A 21,171-nucleotide genomic window follows, 5' to 3' on the forward strand; every position below is an offset into this window, starting at 1 on the left:
GATGGAAAAGAAACAGTAAACTTTATGATTCTTGAGTGTGTTACGGTGTACTTTTTTTAATTAATATTTCGCTATGGAGCTACGTGTTTCTAAGCCTCTCTGCTATAAAATGTGCTTTGTGTGTGGGAATCCCCCCCCCATTGGATGGATATGTTTTTTTTTCTTCCTTTATTGATTTTAGAGAGAGGAATGGAGAGGGAGAGATAGAAACATCGATGAAAGAGAACATCGATTGGCCGCCTCCTGCATGCCCCCCACTGGGGATCAGGCCCACAACCTGGGCATGTGCCCTGATCAGGAATCAAACCGGCGATCTCTTGGTGTGTGGGTCAACACTCAACCACTGAGCCACACCAGTCAGGCTGGATGGATATACATTTTATTTTCCAGTTATAGATGTGACTGAGAATGAAATGTAAACTGGACCATTCAGAGCAGATCATTACCCATCTCCCCTGACTAGGGCTGACTGTACATTAGACAGTGTCTGGGGCCCACTAGTTTTCTTTTAAAATCAGAAAATTAATATATTACAGCTTCTTAGCCTACACAGGAAATAAGAACTGTTGCTTTGCCAATTTGATCATTTTTTTCATCCTTTTCCCCACTTTTTTAGTATGTTTTTATTGCCCAGCCACATGATGGAGCATCATCCCAGGGACTGAGAGGTCCAGGTTTGATTCCTAGTCAGGGAACATGACCGGGTTGTGGGCTCGATCCCTAGTAGGGGGCATGCAGGAGGCAGCCAATCAATGTTTCTATTTATCTCTTCCTGTCTCTCAAAAAATCAATATATTTTTTATCGATTTTTTAGAGAGAGAGAAAGGAAGAAAGAGAAACATCGATGTGAGAGAGAATCATTGATCAGCTGCCTCCTACATGCCCCTTATTGGGGATCAAGCCCACAATCTGGGCATGTACCCTGACTAGGAATGGAACCGGGATCTCCCAGTCCCTGGGACAACGGTCAGTCCACTGAGCCACACCACCTGGGCTCCCCACTTTTGAACAAAACAACTCATTGACTTAAGTTGCTATGGTTCTCGATCATACTAATTAAGAAACCACATCCTGTGTAGTTTTATCAGCAGTCATTTTCAATATGCAGAGGTACCATCAAGATTTTTAATTTTCGCCCTGGCCAGTTTGGCTCAGCGGTTGAGAGTCAGCCTGCGGACAAGAGAGTCCCGGGTTCAGTTCCCGCTAGGGGCACATACTACAGGAAAAAAAAAAAAGATTTTTAATTTTCTTTTGGTTAATCCTCACCCAAGGATATTTTTTCCATTGATTTTTAGAGAGAGTGGGAGGGAGGAAGGGGGGGGGGAGAGAGAGAGAGAGAGAGAAACACTACTGTGAAAGAGACACATCAGTTGGTTGCCTCCCGTATGCGCCCTAACCAGAGCCAGGGATCAAACCTGCAACCCAGGTACCTACCCTTGATCAGGAAACAAATCCACACCATGTACAAGCCGACACTGTAGCCACTGAGCACACTGTCCAGGGCCCACCAACTTTTTTTTAAATGTTTTATTTTTAGAGATAGAGGGAGAGAAGGAGAAACATCGATAGTAGACCAAAACACTGATTGGCTGCTTCCTGCACACCCCCTACAGGGGATCAAGCCTGCAACCCTGGCATGTGCCCTGACCAGAAACTAACCGGCAACCTTTCAATGCACGGGAGGAAGCTCAACCAAGTCACACTGGCCATGGCAGTACCACCAAAATTCTTGGGTGGGACAATTAATTTTGAAAACTCATGCATTCCCCTATTTAACTTTAATAATTGCCCTGGCAGGCAGAATTGTCAAACGAGGAAATCAGGCTGAGAGAAATAAGGGGCCTAATCTGCTTTCACTATCAGAGCTGGGGACAAGGCACGACTGGCGGTGGTTGGTGGTATCATCCGAATTGGCAGTTTCCAGCTTGGTGTATCCTTTACCTGGAGGTATAAATACCCTGAATGGGGCTGTCAATCTTAGGCGAGGACTTTCATTTTGAGCTACTCTGGCAATCAGCTGGGTGAGCCATCTGAAGTGATTTACCTTGATTGTATTTAAAAACACTTGTTTTTTTTCTCCAGTTGCTTTCCCCACTTAAAACTAAACTTGATTTGACAACTCAGAAATTGCTAATGCCCAAATTTCAATGTTGAAAGTTTTGAATTCAAAGTATTGTCAGTTTAGAATAACCACTCCCTAAACCAAAATGTATTTCACCCTTACTGTCTTCAAGAACTTCTATCCTTGTATTCAGAACCACTTGCCATTCTCATGTGTCTTTGAAGCACAAGAGTGACAATCTTTTTGTTGTTTTTGATTCCTTACCTGAGGATATTTTTCTACTTATTATCAGATAGAGTGGGAGGGAGGGAGGGAGAGAGACAGAGAGAAACATCAATGTGATAGAGCCACACTGACTGGTTGCCTCCCACAGGACCCGACCAGGGCCGGGGACAAACCGCAACTAAGACACGCGCCCCTGACTGAAATCGAACCCACAACTCATTGGTCTGTAGGCCAACACTCCAACCACTGAGCCAAACTGGCCAGGGCGTTTTGTTTTTTTTTAATTTTTTTTCTTTATTCATTTGAGAGAGAGGGGAAGGAAGAGGGAGATAGAAACATCGATGAGAGAGAACACTGATTGGCTGCCTCCTGCATGCCCCCCACTGGGGATCAGGCCCACAAGCTGGGCATGTGCCCTGACCAGGAATCGAACGGTGACCTCTTGGTGCATGGGTCAATGCTCAACCACTGAGCCACACCAGCTGGGCATGATGTAAGTATGTTTAAAGATTGTGACTCTTGCCAGGCCGATGTGGCTTAGTAGTTGAGCATCGACCCATGCACTAAGAGGTCACTGGTTTGATTCAATAAATTTAAAAAGAACAACACAGCCCTGGCCAGTTTGGCTCAGCAGTTAGAGCATTGGCCCTCGGACCTGAGAGTCCTGGGTTCAGTTCCCGCTAAGGGCATGTACCTCAGTTGCAGTTTGTCCCCGGCCCTGGCTGGGGTTGTGGGTGGCAACCAGTCGATGTATCTCTCTCACATCGATGTTTCTCTCTCTCTCCCCCTCCCACTCTATCTGAAGATAAATGCAAAAAACTGTCCTCGGGTAAGGATTTAAAAAAAAAAAAAAAAACAATTTTATTTATTTTTTTATCCTCACCAGAGGACACTTTTCCATTTTTTTGTTCAGGTAGAGCAGGAGGGAGAGAGAGGAAGAGAGAGAAAGAGAGAGAGACATCGACGTGAAAGGGACACATTGAGTGGCTGCCACCTGCATGACCAACCAGGGCCCAGGACAAACTGCAACCAAGGTACGTGCCCCTAGCGGAAACCGAACCCGGGTCTCTCCGGACCGCAGGCCAATGCTCCAACCGCTGAGCCAAACCAGCCAGGGCAAAAAGAACAACACACACATTCACATCAGTAGTTGCCGTTAGGACAGTGGTTATTCTGCAAGAGAAAGCATTAACAAGACTTGCTGAGAATTGTCTAGTCTCCCTCCAGCATGTTTATGTAAATGAGAACCAAAGCAAAATTTACCTGTAATGAGGTTTTGGTTTTTTTCAAAATCTGATGAAAATTTCCTTTTGACTCTTTAATTCTATTTCTTTAAAACAATCTTGATGTTCTTAATGGTTCTACTCATTCACTTGTTCATTCAGGAAGGCTAGACATTTAATTCCAACACTGACTTGCTTCACTGACTACAGTTAGTTTACACATTTCAAGAGTAATTAAATAGAGTAAATTCTCAAATGTAGTTTAAACATACATCAGCAGTATGCTAGCCAAAGCAGAGATTAGATTGTGAACCACACTTCCCAGCACTTCTCTGCTACTAATTCTATTCATCTCATTAAACGTTATAACTTCCTCTTGGACTGAGTCTCACAGTACTAAGACATCTAAAAGGTTACACCAAACAGCTCACTTTAGAGTTAAATTTATGAGCAAAGGTTTCATAACCTAATAGGAGTGAAGCACAGTATGAGAGATGACATGTGCTTTAAGTTACCTGCAACTTTATCAGTGAAGAACCCAGAACATTTCTACCAAAATGTTTACCTGTGCCCTGGCCAGTTTGGCTCAGCGGTTAGAGCGTCAGCCTGAGGTCCGGAGAGACCCGGGGTCGGTTCCCGCTAAGGGCATGTACTTCGGTTGCAGTTTGTCCCCGGCCCTGGTTGTTCGTGTGGGTGGCAGTCACTCGATGTGTCCCTTCACGTTGATGTTTCTCACTCTCTCTCCCTTCCTCTCTCTCCCTCCCACTCTATCTGTACAAAAAATGGAAAAAATATCCTTGGGTGAGGATAAAAAAAAAAAAAAAAAATGTTTAACTGTAGTTAAATTCTCTCAACTAGATTGCAATCATTTCTCTTACAAACATGTTTAGTCATTACTCTTACTTACAAACATGTTTATTATTGTTGAAGTATTATTCCCAGTATTTTCCAGTTATTTTGGGAATTCTTTTCAATGGAAGTATCACTCTAGATAGAGGTTTTTTGGATAGGGGTAATATTTGTTAAATAATTTAATATGCCTCGCCTGGCTGGTGTGGCTCACTGGTTGAGCATTGACCCATGCACCAGAAGGTTTCCGGTTTGGTTCCAGGTGACGGCACATGCCTGGGTTGTGGGCCAAATCCCCAGTGGGGGGCATGCAGGAGGGGGCCATCGATGTTCTCTCTGATCGATGTTTCTGACTCTCCTTACTTCCTCTCTCTCTAAAAATCAATAAAGGAAAAAATAAAAATGTAATATGCCTCGATGCTTTTGAAAAGCAGATTATAAATGAAACCAAAGCTGGGAATGTTCTTACATTAAATATAAGTACTGTTGCAGAAAGAAAAATAACTCACCTGCTTTCAGAACCTAGGTCTTAGAAACATTAGATATTAAAGCTGATTCAGCTTAATCCACGGGTTTTAACTCCCATGACATTACTAGGTGCTATTTTCTTCATACTGAAGACTACTCAAGCAGTTTGTTTCTGCTATGGCCATTTTCCTCCCAAGCACTAATGTCACAATTACAAAGGATATACCCATGCTGCTACACGTGTAAAAGTTTCTCGTAGGAAAAGAAAAAATGCAAAATGCAGATCTCCTGTTCATTCAGCTACAGTACTAAAATAACTTTGCCCAAATTGTTTTATTTTACATAACAAGTTTATTTTTCTAAAGGTATATAAACAATAAAGTAAACATTCAATCAGATCTTAACTGCCAAGTATTATCTGTCCTGGAATTGTTCCACTAAGTCCCAGTGTCTGCGTCTGAAATTCAGTAATTGTCGTCATCGTCAGAGTCCATTACTTTTCTTCTGTTGAACTGGGGGGAGGGAGGGATTAAACGAGAGTTATTACATATTTAATAAAGCATAACTCAGATTTTCTGAGAAGAAATATTTCTACCTACTACAGCAAGGCATTTTTGTCTGTCTTTAAAACGACTTAGTATTTTAGATCTAAGGGGAGGGGGAACGATGACACAAGATACTTAAAAATTAGACCCCTCAATACATGCAGCCTTGCTCCCCAAGCTTCCATGTGTTACCAAATGGAAATGTCTATGGGCTGAAACATGTTTTGATACAGCAGATGTATATTCAACACATTTAAAATAACAACCTTTCTCTTTTGCCCTGTGCATTTGAGGAAACTTACTTTAACTGTGGTTTTCTTTTCTGTTTGTTGGCTTACTTTTTCAAGGATTTCTATTAAACCTTGTTCTGTTACCTAGGATAGCCAGAAAGAAAAACAGTACTTTTTGTGAACAAAGAACTGACCTCAGCGGATTGAATCATTTTAGTTTTTCAGGGTGGAGGTCAAGAGGGAAGGACAGGTGGGACAGGAGGCTGAAACTCCCGATTATAACTACATGCATACCTCGTTTTATCATGCTTCCCTTTATTGCACTTCACAGCTGTTGCACATTTTACAAAGTGAAGACAAGACCCTCCAGCAAAAATATTGACTCCCTTTACTGCAGTAGTCTGGAACCAACCTCGCAGTATCTCTGAGGTATACCTGTATTAGTTTCAGTTCCAAGTAGAATTTGCTCTGCTAGTCATTTGAGGAGGTGGGGGGAGTATCCTCAGAAAAACCCAAAGTTAACAGGTATTTAAGAACAAAGACAATCACCTACACCCCTGTTGTGTCAGTGATAGGGACACCACCTCTACCCTTGAGACCCTGAGAAGCTTAAATGCAAGATATAAGTCACTTAAAAAAGATGTAATTGTCTCTTCCACACACCATTCTTAGTGTAAGGGGTTCAGGGCAGGACTGATCCCTGCAGGCTATGGTGGCATCGGAGGGCTTCCTGTGCAGGTGGGGCGTGTTTGCATCTTGAAGGACAGTCTTGCAAGAATATACCCATCATGGCATCACAGCAACACACATAATCACCAGGAATTTTAGCACATCCTCATTTGCAAAACAAGCTTAATATCTACCTACACTGGTAATATTTTAATTTTTATTTTTAAAATTAGAGGAGAGAAAGAAATATCAATTTGTTGTTCCACTTACTTATGCATTCATTGGTTGATTCTTTATGTGCCCGACCAGGCCCATTCAAAACATTGGCATACTGGGACAATGCTCTAAACAACTAAGCTACCTGGCCAGTGCGAAACTGACCTTTTGAAGACTTGTTTTGACAAAGTAGCTAACAACAGATAAAACTGCCTCAAGGCAGTCCTAGCTTACCTTCCCATTTAGTTGTCCATATCTTGCCATCTGTATAAGGTAATTCTCTACTCCTTTAGTTTTTTCAGGCTTTACAAGTGCTAAGTTACTTACTAAAAAAAAAAAAAATATGTACAAAAAGATGTCAGAACAAAATGTATTTACATTATAACTTAAAATTAAGCACCAACATTTTCAAAGCACTTCACAGACTTACTTATGTCTTTTTTTTTTTTTTTTTTTTTTATCCTCACCCGAGGACATTCCTCCATTTTTCGTACAGATAGAGTGGGAGGGAGAGAGAGAGAGAAACATCGACGTGAAGGGACACATCGAGTGGCTGCCACCCGCACGACCAACCAGGGCCGGGGACAAACTGCAACCGAAGTACATGCCCTTAGCGGGAACCGAACCCGGGTCTCTCCGGACCGCAGGCCGACGCTCCAACCGCTGAGCCAAACTGGCCAGGGCACTTATGTCTTGAGACTAGTAAGGTAGGGATGGCAGAAGGTATTGTCACCCTCTTAAAAATGAGGAAACTCAAGTTCAGCCATGTCAATCTCAGTCAAGGCCACACAGAAGTAGTGGCAGAGCCAAGATTAAATTTGGGTCCTCAGAGTCTACGCCCCATGCTTTTTACAAAAATATGACTGCCCTATGGAAAATAAGTTATATATTACTACATATATAATCATAGTATCCATTTAAGGCTGCCTTTTCTTAGCTGGGCTTCAAGTTACAATATAGAAGATATTAGTTCATTCCAGTTGGCTCATTTAAATTTTTCTCTACATGGTTTTCTCTTTGGCTTATAATTATGAAAAATCATTAATTAACACGTAGAATACAATAAACCCCTCAAGCTCCTATCACGTATGTCAACTACCAGCAACACTTTGTAATTGACTTAAGATTTGCTGCCAATTAATTTTACTGAATAAGCACTTGGGAGATTATCTCCTTGATAGGAGATAACCAAGCCAGTACATTTAATAATTTAAGTCCAGCCCTGGCCGGTTTGGCTCAGCGGTTAAAGCATCGGCCTGCGGTCCGGAGAGACCCGGGTTCGGTTCCCGCTAAGGGCATGTACCTCGGTTGCAGTTTGTCCCCGGCCCTGGCTGGTCGTGCGGGTGGCAGCCACTCGATGTGTCCCTTTCACATCGAGATATTTCTCTCTCTCTCTTCCTCTCTCTCCCTCCCACTCTATCTGAACAAAAAATGGAAAAATGTCCTCGGGTGAGGATAAAAAAATAATAATAATAATAATAATAATTTAAGTCCATTTCTTTGGGTTTATCAACTTCACATTTCTTACAAATACTGTATCTATATTTTAAGTGTTTATATGTTAAATAAATACTTAATGTAGAGAGAGCAATTATTTTATACCTCCCCATTCAACTAACCCAAGCCAATCTTATGGAAATATAGGAAACTGAAGATGCTTACACCGCGCCCGGGCTGACTGATCCAGAACTTGGGCTAAGATACTGTTTCTCATTTCTGCTTCTCTACAACAAAAACAAGTCAAGCAAAATTAGAATTAAGCTGTCGGCATTCCTATTGCACACATGAAAATGTAACTCACTCAATACATTTCCCAAGATGGAAGGTTATATATACACAGATAGTGCTACAGTAGGTGCTATGTGGATGGCAGCAGCTGTTATAGAAGAGTCCACTCTTGCCCTCAAAAGCCACCTTTATATTGTGTGGGGTGTAATTCTACCAGGTTGAAAGGTAAAACGTTACAATTTCGTAATTTATAGCAATTTCAGTTCAATCACCACTACCAACATTTATTACATATTTAGTATGTGAAAGGTGCTAGAAATCTATAGTAAGATTTCTGGCAATTAAAGCACCAAATGATTAATCCATGTAATTATCTTAAGAGATAAAGAAGCTGAGCTCTGGCTGGTTTGGCTCAGCGGTTAGGGCATCGGCCCGTGGACCAGTCAATCCTGGGTTCAGTTCCCTCTAAGGGCACATACCTCGGTTGCAGTTTGTCCCCGGCCCCAGCTGGGGTCCTGTGGGTGGCAACCACTCAATGTGTCTCTCTCGTGTCGATGTTTCTCCCTCCCTCCCTCCCTTTCTCCTTCCTGCTCTATCTGAAGATAAATGCAAAAAATGTCCTCAGGTGAGGATAAAAAAAATAAAAATAAGCTGAGACCTAGGAAGCTATAAGGGATATAATTGTGGCCAAGTTAGAATAAAATCTCATGTTTGAATACTCTCAGTTCTACTTTTTTGGGTGGGAGGGGGAGTGAAATTATAACTCTGCAACTGTCCTTGCACCTTACTACCTATCCAAGCGGAAATGAGTTCACGTCATAGGATAGTGGTTTCAAATTTTCTTTTAAGTAGCAGCAATTTTTTGTTGTTATTGTTAATCCTCACTCAGCCATATTTTTTCCACTGATTTCTTGAGAGAAGGGAGGGAGGGAGAGGGAGAGAGGGGCAGAAAAAGAGAGAGGGAGGAAGATACAGAAACATCGATGAACAAGAACATCGACTGGCCGCCTCCTGCATGCCCCCCACTGAGGATTTGGCCCACAACCTGGGCCTGTTCCCTGACTGGGAATCGAACCTGCGATCTCTTGATGCATGGGTTGATGCTCAGCCACTGAACCACACCTGGCCAAGCACTAACTATTCATTCAATAAACCTGCCATGTGCTGGGATAAAATAACAATAAGAACAGTATACCAGTTAATATTTATCGAGCATTTACTAAATGTGAGGGACCGGGCCTATGTAACACAACATCCCTATGAGGTAGTCCTAGTATTATGCTCATTTTAAGACAAAGTTTAGAAGAGAAACATCAACCAGTAATTGTATAAAGTAGTAAGTGCTGTGAGATTCTACACATTTATTTAACACATAAATAATAGATACCCTGATGATTTATGAAAAATCACTATTCCAGGAAAAACTTAAATTAACAGATAATTAGAATTACTAAAGTAAAAAAATACATCTTTGGTGAAACCACCCTTTAGATCTCCAGCACATACCTGTGCTTTGCTTCCTGTTGTGCTGCATCGCCAGGATCCTGAAAAAATAATTTTATCTTTTAGTAATTTTGCAGAGGGAAAACAGAAAATATTCCATTTTATTTCTGATACCTAACAGGCTCCTGCAGTGGTAGAGATCAACTTATTGTCAAATAATTAAAACCTGGGCCTCCAAGAAGTCAATTGTATAGTTTCCACTTATGAAAACATTTTGAGCCTAGCCATAGTCAGTTGGTTAGCGCATCCTTCCAATATGCCTTTCAGGCTTGATTCCCCAGTCACCAGCACATACAAGAATCAACCAGTGGCCCTGGACGGGTGCCTCAGTTGGCCGGAACATCATCTGGTACACCAAAAGGTTTCAGGTTTGATCCCTGTCAGGGCACTTATAGTAGGCAACCGAACACCAATGTTTCTCTCTCTCTCAAATCAATAAAAGCACATCCTCAGGTGAGGATTTAAAAAAAAAAAGGGGCCCCACTAGTGTGGCTTAGAGGTTGAGAGTCGACTCATGCACCAAGAGGTGGCAGGTTCGATTCCTGGTCAGGGCACAGGCCCAGGTTGTGGGCCAAATCCTCAGTGGGGGGCATGCTGGAGGCGGCCAATCAATGTTCTCTCTCATCCATGTTTCTCCCCCCACTTCCTCTCTCTAGAATCAATAAAGAAAAAAAATTTTTTTAAAAAGAAAAGGCCCTGGCCGGTTTGGCTCAGCGGTTGGAGCGTTGGCCTGCGGACTAGAGTGTCCCGGGTTCAGTTCCCGGTAGAAGCACGTACCAAAAAAAAAGAAAAAGGAATCAACCCAATGAATGCATAAATAAGTGGAACAACAAATTAAAGTCTCTCCCTTTCCAAAATCAATAAAAAATACACCAATTATTTTTTAAAATAAATGTTTTGGTAAGCTTCTGAAGTCACAATCTAATAGAATGTTTTAGAATACCAACAACCTTTAAGGAGGGGAGTCCCTGTACCACGAAACCGTATTTTATGAAGTAATTGATTTTGGGAGGGGTGCTGGGTACTGGGGATGCTGATGACTCGAATGGCACTTCCTTGGAGCCGATCGCGTTCCATGCCTTACGGGGCCCTCTCCCCATCTTTACAGCATGGTCATTACTTGAGTATTCTATCTATGGGCTTAGTGTTTAGCGTCTGGCTCCTCCCCGCGGCTGTCTCTTGGTCCCAGGAGATGGGATGCTCTCTCTCCACTGTACCCTCAGACCCTCAACCAATGTTAGTCGGTTACTTGGGTCAGAATTCTAGAAAACAATTCCGCTGGAACCAGTACTTGAAACAGGCTAGATCCCAAAGCTAAGGGTACAGCGACCCTGGGGGCTAAAGATTTGCTTCCGACCAACGCCGGTCCAGGAGAGACCTTTGGGGCGAGCCGAACCCTGCCTGAGAGGCCTCGAGCCGGACCCACCCGGGACCACGTGGTCGGCTTGCCGCCCGAAACCCCACACGACAGGCAGAGGAGCCCCGGACAGCCTCGGGGGCGAATCGGGTTCACCGCCTGCCGCCCGACAACCGGCCGCCGCGCCTAGAGCCTCCGCCTGGGGCCGAGCCCTCCACCTGGGACGAGGGCGGCGCCGCGCAGAAAAACAGGCCGGACGGGCGGCGGGCGCGCTCACCCCGTGCTTTGCCTGCAGCTCAGCCAGCCTCTGCTTCCGCAGAGCCTCCAGCTCCTCGTCCGCCATGGTGCGACCGCCCGGCAAGAAGAGCCACAGCACCGCTGCGGCCCACTCCGAGTTATCTCCCACAGCCCGGCCAAGCGAGCGCGACCCTGCCCACTGCGCAGGCGCCAGCAACTTCCAGGCATCACGAGTCGAGCCCGGAGCCGCGCCGCCCACGCAGCCAGGGCGCCTGGAGAGGCCCGATTGCGCGATCGCAGGTGGTCCAGCGTGGGACCTGGCGGGCGGCCTAACCCGTGGGCCGAGCCTTCTCGTGGGCCGCCCCACCTCCGCTCCCGCAGTGACGCCCTGGATTGCGGCTGTCACGGAGGCTGGGACCCGGCCGCGGGTGAGATAAGATAGAAATCTGAAAACAGGCCATCGGCAGCAAGTAAAATAGTGGTCAATTATGTGCTAGGCTCATGTGAATTCCACTTGTAGATGAAGATCCCGGGCCTCAGAAAGGCCAAGTGGGGCCCTGACTGGTTTGTCTGAGCGGTTAGAACCTCGGCCTGTGGACCAACGGTCAGCAGGCTCCATCCCGCCCCGTTAGAGGCATATCAGGTGGATGTGTCTCTCCCACTTCGGTGTTCCCCTCTCTCTCTCCCCCTCCCTCCCTCCCTTCCACTCTCTAAAAATCAATGGGGAGGGAAATCCTCAAAATATCCCCCGGTGAGGATGAACAAGAAAGAAAGAAAGGCTAAGTGGGGTGATGGAAATGTTCTAAAATGGAACTGGTGAGAGTTGCACAACTTAAGTATACTAAAAAGATATTAAGTTGTACACTTAAATTGGGTTAAAGAGGTGTCAGAGGCGGAGACAGAAGAGACTCGCTGATCACCTGGCCATTAAGAAGCCAAGTTAGCCCTGACCAGTTAGAGCTCTGCCCAGGCCAAGGGGCCCTGGTTCGCTTGCAGTCAGTCGGGGAATCAGCCAATGGATGTCATATCCATGTTTCTTTCTCTTTCTCTCTCTGCCCCTCCCCCCCTCCACTCTCTAAAAACCAATGGGAAAATACCCTCGGGTGAACATTAACAACAAAAAAAGCCAAGTTAAATGGACACAGACAATAGTGTGACAATAGTGTGGTGAAGGAATAGAGCTAGGGAAAGGGGGGGGTTGGGGGACATCTGTAATATTGTTATCAGTAAAATATATATATTTTTTGTTTTTTTCTTTATTGATTTTAGAGACAGAGAGAGAAAGGACGAGGTAGAAACATCGATGAGAGAACATCGATTGGCTGCCTCCTGCATGCACCCCACTGGGGATTGGGCCCACAACCTGGGCATGTGCCGTGACTGGGATTCAAACCAGTGACCTCTTGGTGCATGGGTTCGATGCTCAACCACTGAGCCACACCAGCCGGGCAGTAAAAATATATTTAAAAAAAAAGAAAAGAAGTCAAGTTAAAGCAAACTTTTTTTTTTTTTTTTTTTTTTTTTAATCCTCACCCCAGGACATTTTTCCATTTTTTGCACAGATAGAGTGGGAGGGAGAGAGAGGAAGAGAGAGAGAGAGGGAAACATCGATGTGAAAGGGACACATCGAGTGGCTGCCACCCGCACGACCAACCAGGGCCGGGGACAAACTGCAACCGAGGGACATGCCCTTAGCGGGAACCGAACCCGGGTCTCTCCAGACCGCAGGTGGATGCGCTAACTGCTGAACCAAACCGGCCAGGGCATAAAGCAAACTTTGAGGGCGAGACTTGGGCACAAACAGGCCTTTCCTCCCAGTTTGGGGGGAGGGGAGCACAGTAGGATGTAGTGTAAACTTCTGGACACCCACTTCCTTACAAGGACCTGTTGGAGGCTGTTAGGGTGGGCAGCTGGAGCTGTGTGAACTCCCTGGCAGGAGATGAGGGGCACTGGAGTGGGGGCATTGGTGTGCATATAAAATATACCATTTAAACTATTTTCAGTAGCTTTTTTTTTTCTTTTTTTCTTTATTGATTTTAGAGAGAGAGGAAGGGAGGGAGAGAGAGAGAAACATTGATGAGCGAGAACATCGATTGGCTGCCTCCTGCATGCCCCCACTGGGGATTGGACCCGCAATCTGGGCATAAGCCATAACCACAAATCCAACCGGCGACCTCTTGGTGCATGGGTCAATGCTCAACCACTAAGCCACAACGCAGGCAGGGCAAAACTATTTTTAATGTACAGTTCAGTTCAATAGTGTTAAGTATTCACATAAACTTTTCATCTAGTAAAACTGAAACTCTATATCCATTAAATAATAATTCCCCAGTCCCCTTTCCCCCAATCCTTAGTAGCTACCATTCTATTTCCTGTTCCTTATGATTTTTGACTATCTCACATAAATGGATCATAGAATAGTTGTCCTTTTGTGACTAGTTTATTTCACTTAGTGTATGCCAGATTCATTCATGCTGTAGCATGTGTTAAAATGTCCTTCATTTTTAGGGTTGAAAAATATTTCATTTTATATATATACCACATTTTGTTTATCCATTCATCCATCAGTGGACACTTGAGCTGTTTCCACTTTTTGGCTATGATTAATAATGCTGCCAAGAACATTATTTAGAATATAAATATATCTTTAATTCTTGGGAATAGAGAATTAATGTGTTTTGAATTCGACATTTTTAAACATTAATGTTGCCTTTTCTCTAACATAAATAGGCAAGATTGGGGGGGTTATTTTTATTTTATTTTATTTTTTTTATCCTCACCCGAGGATATTTTTCCATTTTTTGTACAGATAGAGTGGGAGGGAGAGAGAGGAACATCGACGTGAAGGGACACATCGAGTGGCTGCCACCCGCACGACCAACCAGGGCCGGGGACAAACTGCAACCGAAATACGTGCCCTTAGCGGGAACCGAACCCGGGTCTCTCCGGACCGCAGGCCGACGCTCTAACCGCTGAGCCAAACTGGCCAGGGCTGGGGGGGTTATTAAATGATGGTCTGGAGTCTTGACTTTGCCTTTGTGGACCATTTGTGAAATGAGTTATGAGATGGCTCACATGACTTCCACTGAGATATGTGAGCCTTGAGTCAGGAGTATACAGCCATACCTGAGCTGGTGCCTGAGTGGCATTCACTTACAAGGAAGTAAGGAAACCAAAACCAGGTGAAAACAGAATCAGTAGAAGGAAGAGAATAAGACAATCACAAAGGTATCTTAGGGAACAGTATACTAGGCAGAGGGAACAGAAATGCAAGGACCCTGAAGTAGAAGCATGCCTGACATGTTTAAGGAACTACAAAGAAACTCCATTGAGGCTAGACTAAACTACGAGAGTAGGGAAGAGGCAAAGGCAGAATCAGGAAATGAGTTAAGAGGCTATATATTTAGCCCAGCCGGGTGTGGCTCAGTGGATTGACCATCCTCTCATGGGCTGAGAGATCCCAATTCAATTCCCAGTCAGGGCATGTGCCCAGGTTTCAGAATCAATCACTGGTTGGGGGAGGGACATGCAGGAGGCAGCTGATCAATGTTTCTCTCTCACATTGATGTTTCTATCTCTCCCTTCCTCTCCCTCTAAAAAATAAATAAATAAAAAACATTTAAAAAGAGGCTATAGTCCTGGCCAGTTTGGCTCAGCAGTTAGAGAGTTGGCCTGCGGACCAGAGAGTCCTGGGTTCAGTTCCCGTTAAGGGCACGTACCTCAGTTGCAGTTTGTCCCCAGCCCCGGTTGGGGTTCTGTGGATGGTGGCCAGTTGATGTGTCTCTCTCATTGATGTTTCTCTCTCTCTTATCCTCTTGCTGTTTCAATATAAATGCAAAAATATCCTCTGGTGAGGATAAAAAAATAAATAAAAAGAGGCTATATATTTATTTTATCATTATTATTATTTTTTTTATCCTCACCTGAAGACATTTTTCCATTTTTTGTTCAGATAGAGTGGGAGGGAGAGAGAGGGAGGGAGAGAGAGGAAGAGAGAGAGAGAGAGAGAGAGAGAGAGAGAGAGAGAGAGAGAAACATTGACATGAAAGGGACACATCGAGTGGCTGCCACCTGCATGACCAACCAGGGCCAGGGACAGACTGCAACCGAGGTACGTGCCCTTAGCGGAAACCGAACCTGGGTCTCTCTGGATCGTAGGCCGACGCTCTAACCGCTGAGCCAAACCGGCCAGGGCAAAAGAGGCTATATATTTAAATAATATATTGTTATTTCTTAATTTATATGGTTTAGATATTTTCTAAATGACCTCTCATGATGGATAAAGGTTTAACACACTTTCAGAGCCCGTATTTCCCTTTCTTCTTAGTTTCCAAAAATATGTATTACCATTTTTAGTTCTCAAGTTGGTTATTGTTACATTTTTAAATAATATAGTTACACCTGTTTCTTATCAAGTATAGATGGTGTCTCTTTTTCATTTTTTTTTTCCTTTATTGATTGACTTTTAGAGAGAGAGGAAGGGAGAGGTAGAGATAGAAACATCAATGAGAGAGAACATTGATTAGTCGCCTCCTGCATGCCCCCCACTGGGGATCGGGCCCACAACTTGGGCATGTGCCCTGACGGGGAATCCAACCGGCGACCTTTTGGTGCATGGGTCGATGCTCTCAACCACCGAGCCACACCGGCCGGACTCTTTTTCAATTTTTTATGGAATTATTGGGATGACATTGGTTACTATAATTATATAGGTGTCAGGTGTATAGTTCTGTAATACACATCATCTATATATTGTATTGTGTGTCTCTTGACCCCCAGCTTTATTATTTATTTTTTATCCTCACCAAGGACACTTTTGCATTTATCTTCAGATAGAGTGAGAGGGGGAGAGGAAGAGAGAGAGAGAAACAACGACGTGAGAGAGACATATCGAGTGATTGCCACCCACACACACCCCAACCGGGGCTGGGGATAAACTGCAACCGAGGTACGTGCCCTTAGCTGAAACCAAACCTGGGAATCTCCGGTCTGCGGGCTGATGCTCTAACTGCTGAGCCAAACCAGCCAGCCAGGGCAACCCCCAGCTTTAAAAGGTGAAGATAGCCCTGGCTGGTGTTGCTAAGTGGTTAGAGCGTCGACCCGTGGACAAATGAGTTGTGAGTTTGATTCTGGTTAAGGGCACATACTTCGGTTGCCATTCATCCCCAAACCCTGGTTGGGGTTGTGTGGGAGGCAGCCACTCATTGTGTCCCTTTCACGTTGGTGTTTTCTCTCTCTCTTCCTCTCTCTCCCTCCCACTCTATCTAAACAAAAATGGAACGGTGTCCTCGGGTGAGGATAAAAAAATTTTTTTAAAGGTGAATATACTAGCATCTCTACCATTTCAGTAAGCTCATAGCCTTTCTTCTATATTCTAAGCTTGTTATCTGTGTTTTGTCTTATTGATATTCTGATCTGTAATTATAGTTAAGACTTTGTGCTTTGTCTATAGGTTGATTTATTTATTTATTTATGGTGGTACGTGCCCCTAGCAGGAACCAAACCCAGGACTCTGGTCCACAGGCCACCCCTGAGCCAAACTGGCCAGGGCTCTTTTTATTTATTTATTTGTTTGTTTGTTTTGTTTTGTTTTTATCCTCACCCTAGGACTTTTATCTTTTTTGATATTTTGTTCAGATAGAGTGAGAGGGAGGGCGAGAGAGAGAAACATCGACGTGAAAGGGACACATCGAGTGGCTGCCACCCGCACAACCCAACCAGGGCCGGGGACAAACTGCAACTGAGGTACGTGCCCTTAGCGGGAACCGAACCCAGGTCTCCCGGGACCACAGGCCGACGCTCCAACCACTGAGCCAAACCGGCAAGGGCTTTATTTTTTAATGGAAAAAAAATATCCTCAGATCTCTCAAAATCAGTGACAAAATATGTTCAGGTGAGGATTAAAAAAAATAAAAATAACCAGATGATAACCCTGACCCCTCTAAAAACACGTTTTTTGTGTTTTTTTTTATCCTCATCCGAGGACATTTTTCCATTTTTTGTACAGACAGAGTGAGAGGGAGAGAGAGGAAGAGAGAGAGAGAGAGAGGGAAACATCGATGTGAAAGGGACACATCGAGTGGCTGCCACCCGCACGACCGACCAGGGCCGGGGACAAACTGCAACCGAGGTACGTGCCCTTAGCGGGAACCGAACCCGGGTCTCTTCGGACCGCAGGCGGACGCTCTAACTGCTGAGCCAAACCGGCCAGGGCTAAAAACACGTTTTGATGAATCAGTATATTGAAGGACACCTGAAAAGCTAATGAAGATTCTGGTAAGACCCTCCCCTTAGATTTCCCCTAGCATTCTGGCTGCCAAAGAAAGCTAAAAAGTCTCAAGACAAAGAACACATGGTGTGCTCTCACTAGAAAGCACCTTGTATCTCAGCTCTCTTTCTCCTAAACTCTAAGGGACCCCAGGAGACTTGCAACCAGGTGAGCAGCTTGTCACTGGCTTACCCCCTGAACCTGTCTCCAAGGCCCCCTTTCTCTGACTCTCCAGTGAGCTGACATCAGCCCCACCTTGGCTCACTTCTTTCGCCGACTTTATTTCTCAGTGAGCTCTGCCTAGGGTCTCTTACGTTGCTTCTTCTACCTTAAGCCATTCCTTTGTTTCACTGTCCCCAACTATAATAAACATACTGTCAAAATCACCTAGACTCACCCTGGCTGGTGTGGCTCAGTTGGTTGAACATTGTACTGTGCACCGAGATTCCCGGGTTCATTTCCCAGTTAGAGCACATGCCGGGGTTGTGGGCTCAGTGCCAATTAGTGGTCGTGTAGGAGGCAGTCAATTGATGTTTCTCTCTCATCAATATTTCTTTTCTTTTTTTATCCTCACCCAAGGACACCTTTGCATCTATCTTCAGACAGAGCAGGAAGGAGAGAAGGAGGAAGAGAGAGAGAAACATCAACGTGAGAGAGACACATTGAATGGTCGCCACCCACACAACCCCAACCAGGACTGGGGACAAACTGCAACCAAGGCACGTACCCTTAGCGGGAACTGAACCTGGAACCCTCCGGTTTGCGGGCCAACACTCCAACGACTGAGCCAAATTGGCCAGGGCAATATTTCTTTTCTTGTTAAAATATTTTTTCTGTCCTGTCTGTCAGTAGTTGAGCATCGACCCATGCACCAAGACGTTGCCAGTTCGATTCCCGGTCAGGACACATGCCCAGCTTGTGGGCCCAATCCTCAGTGGGGGACATACAGGAGGCAGCCAATTGATGTTCTCTCTCATCGATGTTTCTATCTCTCTCTCATTCTCACTTCCTCTCTCTCTAAAATCAATAAAGGAAAAAAAAATTTAAATATATATAAATAGATATATAGATATGTATATATATATTTTTTTCTTTCTGTCCGGCTGGTGTGGCTCAGAGGTTGAGCGTTGACCCATGCACCAAGAGGTTGCCGGTTCTATTTCCCGCCAGGACACATGCCCAGGTGGTGGGCCTGATCCCCAGTGGGAGGCATGCTGGAGGCAGCCAATCGATGTTCTCTCATCGATGTTTACATCTCTCCCTCTCTCTCTCAATAATGAAAACATTTTTAAAAAAATTACCTAGACTCTCATTTCCTGCACAAAGTCAAGAACCCAACACTAAGGCTAAAATAAAAATTTTTTTAAGTCTTCAGGCTTTTCTACATATAGTCATGTTGTTGGCAAACAGATTATTTTACTTCTTTCTTTCAAATTTGGATGGCTTTTATTTTTTTCTTGCATATTGGGCCTGGCTAGGACTTCTAGTATTATATTGAATAGATACAGTGAAGGTAAGCATTTTTGTTTTGTTCCTTATTTTATATTTTTTTATTTTCTTGGTAAGTGCTCCTACCGGGAACCGAACCCCGGACTCTGGTCCGCAGGTCAGTGCTCCAACTGCTGAGCCAAACCGTGCAGGGCTGTTCCTTATTTTAGAGGTAAGTTTTCAGTCTTTCACTATTGAGAATGATGTTAGCTGTGGGTTTTTCATACATGGATTTTATTTGGAGGTAGTTGTTTCTATTCTTAGTTTGTTGAGTGTTGCATTTTGTCAGGTGCTTTTTCTGTATCAATTGAAATGATGTTCTTTCCCCTTTATTCTGTTACTGTGATGCATTGCTTAATTTTCATGTGTTGAAAACTTCCTAGTATTCCAGGAATAAATCCCACTTGTTCATGGTATATAATCCGTTTACTATGCATCTCATCCCTAGAGATGGCTAGATAAAGAGCGCACATGAAATTCTACCTAGCTGTAGAAAGGGATAAGGAATCAGTACTTGGGTTAGTTTTCTATGCCACATAACAAACCACAGATGTAGTGGCTAAAACAGCAGGCAGGCTCCTGGCACAGCACGCTGGGTGTTCTGCCCAGGGGCCATTATACTGGAGGTCCTGGTTGGTGGCAGAATTCAGTTCCTTGAGGTGAGAACCGAGGTTGTGTTCTTGCTGTTTTGTGGCTCCAAGGGCCTGCAGAGGCCTCTGCCTTCCACTAGGTATATCAAGGAATCAGGATTGGTCCTCTTCACATTTCTGGCAGTGAAGGAGAAATCCCAGGCGTGTCTTCTGGGGCAGAATCCCAGGCCCACAGAATCCTGCTACCCCAGTGACAGGGGATAGCTGGTGGACAAAGGACCCCATTGTCCCAGCAGTGCTGTCTTGGAGCTGACAGTCACACAGACACACAGGCAGCCCTGAGCAAGGTCCCTGCCCCCTTGTAGGAACCACATCATTTACCAAAAGTGAATTTGTTCTCTTGTTCCCCAGCTACAAGGTCTTGGTCACAACCTGCAGGCTTCACCAGGGACTGAGCATGAATTTGGGGAGTCTGAGACTAGTCAGCACCACCCACCCTCCAGACTTCCAGCTCTGCCTTCAGAGAGCCTTTAGTCTCACTTCCTCCCTGCAAGGCAGTCCACATCACTTTCTGTATCAGGCTCACAGTCCAGGTTGACAAAAATATAAATCTATGGTCCTGACCATTCCGGTTTGGCTCGGCGGTTAGAGTGCTGGCTCTGTTCTGGCACTCAGAAGACACTACATTCCAGTGGGGTCTGGTTGGTGGCACAATGCTGGAAGGTGGACAGGCACGCACAGGTAACTGACAGTGGAAGCCATGTCTAAGTAGAGGTAGGTGTTTCTCCCCTTCACCTGCCAAGACAGAGCTAGATGTGGTGCAGTGGAGGGCTTCTGTCTTGCACACTCACCTGTGCTTCGAACCTGTGAAGCTCACAGCCAGGGCTCTGGCGGAAGAGCCACCTGTTTTTCTAAATCTTCACCAGATCTCAAAACACAGAACAAGGGCCACTGGGCCATTCAGAGATAGCCCCTCATTTCCTTCAGATGGATTGTCAGGGACACAGCTTAGGTTCACCCCCCACACCCACCTCAGCTGACCTTTATATAGAACAAAATTACCATGGGCATCCAGCACCTTATAAACTGTTCAGTTTAGAAGTCAATAGTCCAATTTTTCCTGCAGCTCTCAGGTACGGGAATGCACATCAGCTGTGATTTATAAAGACCTGCACCTGGTCCTGACTGGTCTGTTCAGTCGGCTGAGCATCATCCCTTGTACTGAAAGGTCACTGGTTTGATGCACCCAGGTTTTGGGTTCGGCTCCCAGTCAGGTTGCATGCTGGAGACAGCTATCTATTTCTCTCAGAACCAGACAAGAAAACATGTTACATACACAGCTGTCTCCAGGAGTGCTTCTCTCACAGTAGGCCCTGCTGTGACCAGGAACAAGAATGGGGCCTTATCTGAGCATCTCACTTGCAGAGAAACCAAAAAACTTGGGCACCATGCTGCCATCAGGCATACAGGCAAAGCAGTGCTTACCCACAAGAGGACAACTTGGCAGGGCTCC

The 21,171-nt window shown here is 44.8% G+C and overlaps 1 protein-coding gene across 2 annotated transcripts; it reads right to left on the reverse strand.

Moving 5' to 3' along the window:
* Positions 1–5,158: 5,158 nt before the first annotated feature.
* PDCD5 (programmed cell death 5) lies at positions 5,159–11,504 on the reverse strand. Of its 2 annotated transcripts, XM_036275275.1 has the most exons (6): positions 11,353–11,504; positions 9,722–9,759; positions 8,150–8,211; positions 6,722–6,813; positions 5,675–5,746; positions 5,159–5,339 (listed from the first exon to the last, which is right to left on the reverse strand). In XM_036275275.1, exons 1-6 carry the CDS (start codon positions 11,416–11,418, stop codon positions 5,292–5,294), a joined length of 378 nt encoding a protein of 125 aa, XP_036131168.1. In that variant the 5' UTR covers positions 11,419–11,504; the 3' UTR covers positions 5,159–5,291. The 2 variants fall into 2 exon arrangements, with proteins under 2 accessions (XP_036131168.1, XP_036131169.1); XM_036275276.1 differs by lacking the exon at positions 5,675–5,746 and having other exon boundaries at positions 5,192–5,339.
* Between the last annotated feature and the right edge of the window lie 9,667 nt (positions 11,505–21,171).

Source organism: Molossus molossus, unplaced genomic scaffold, assembly GCF_014108415.1.
Source record: "Molossus molossus isolate mMolMol1 unplaced genomic scaffold, mMolMol1.p scaffold_m16_p_21, whole genome shotgun sequence".
Lineage (NCBI taxonomy): Eukaryota > Metazoa > Chordata > Mammalia > Chiroptera > Molossidae > Molossus > Molossus molossus.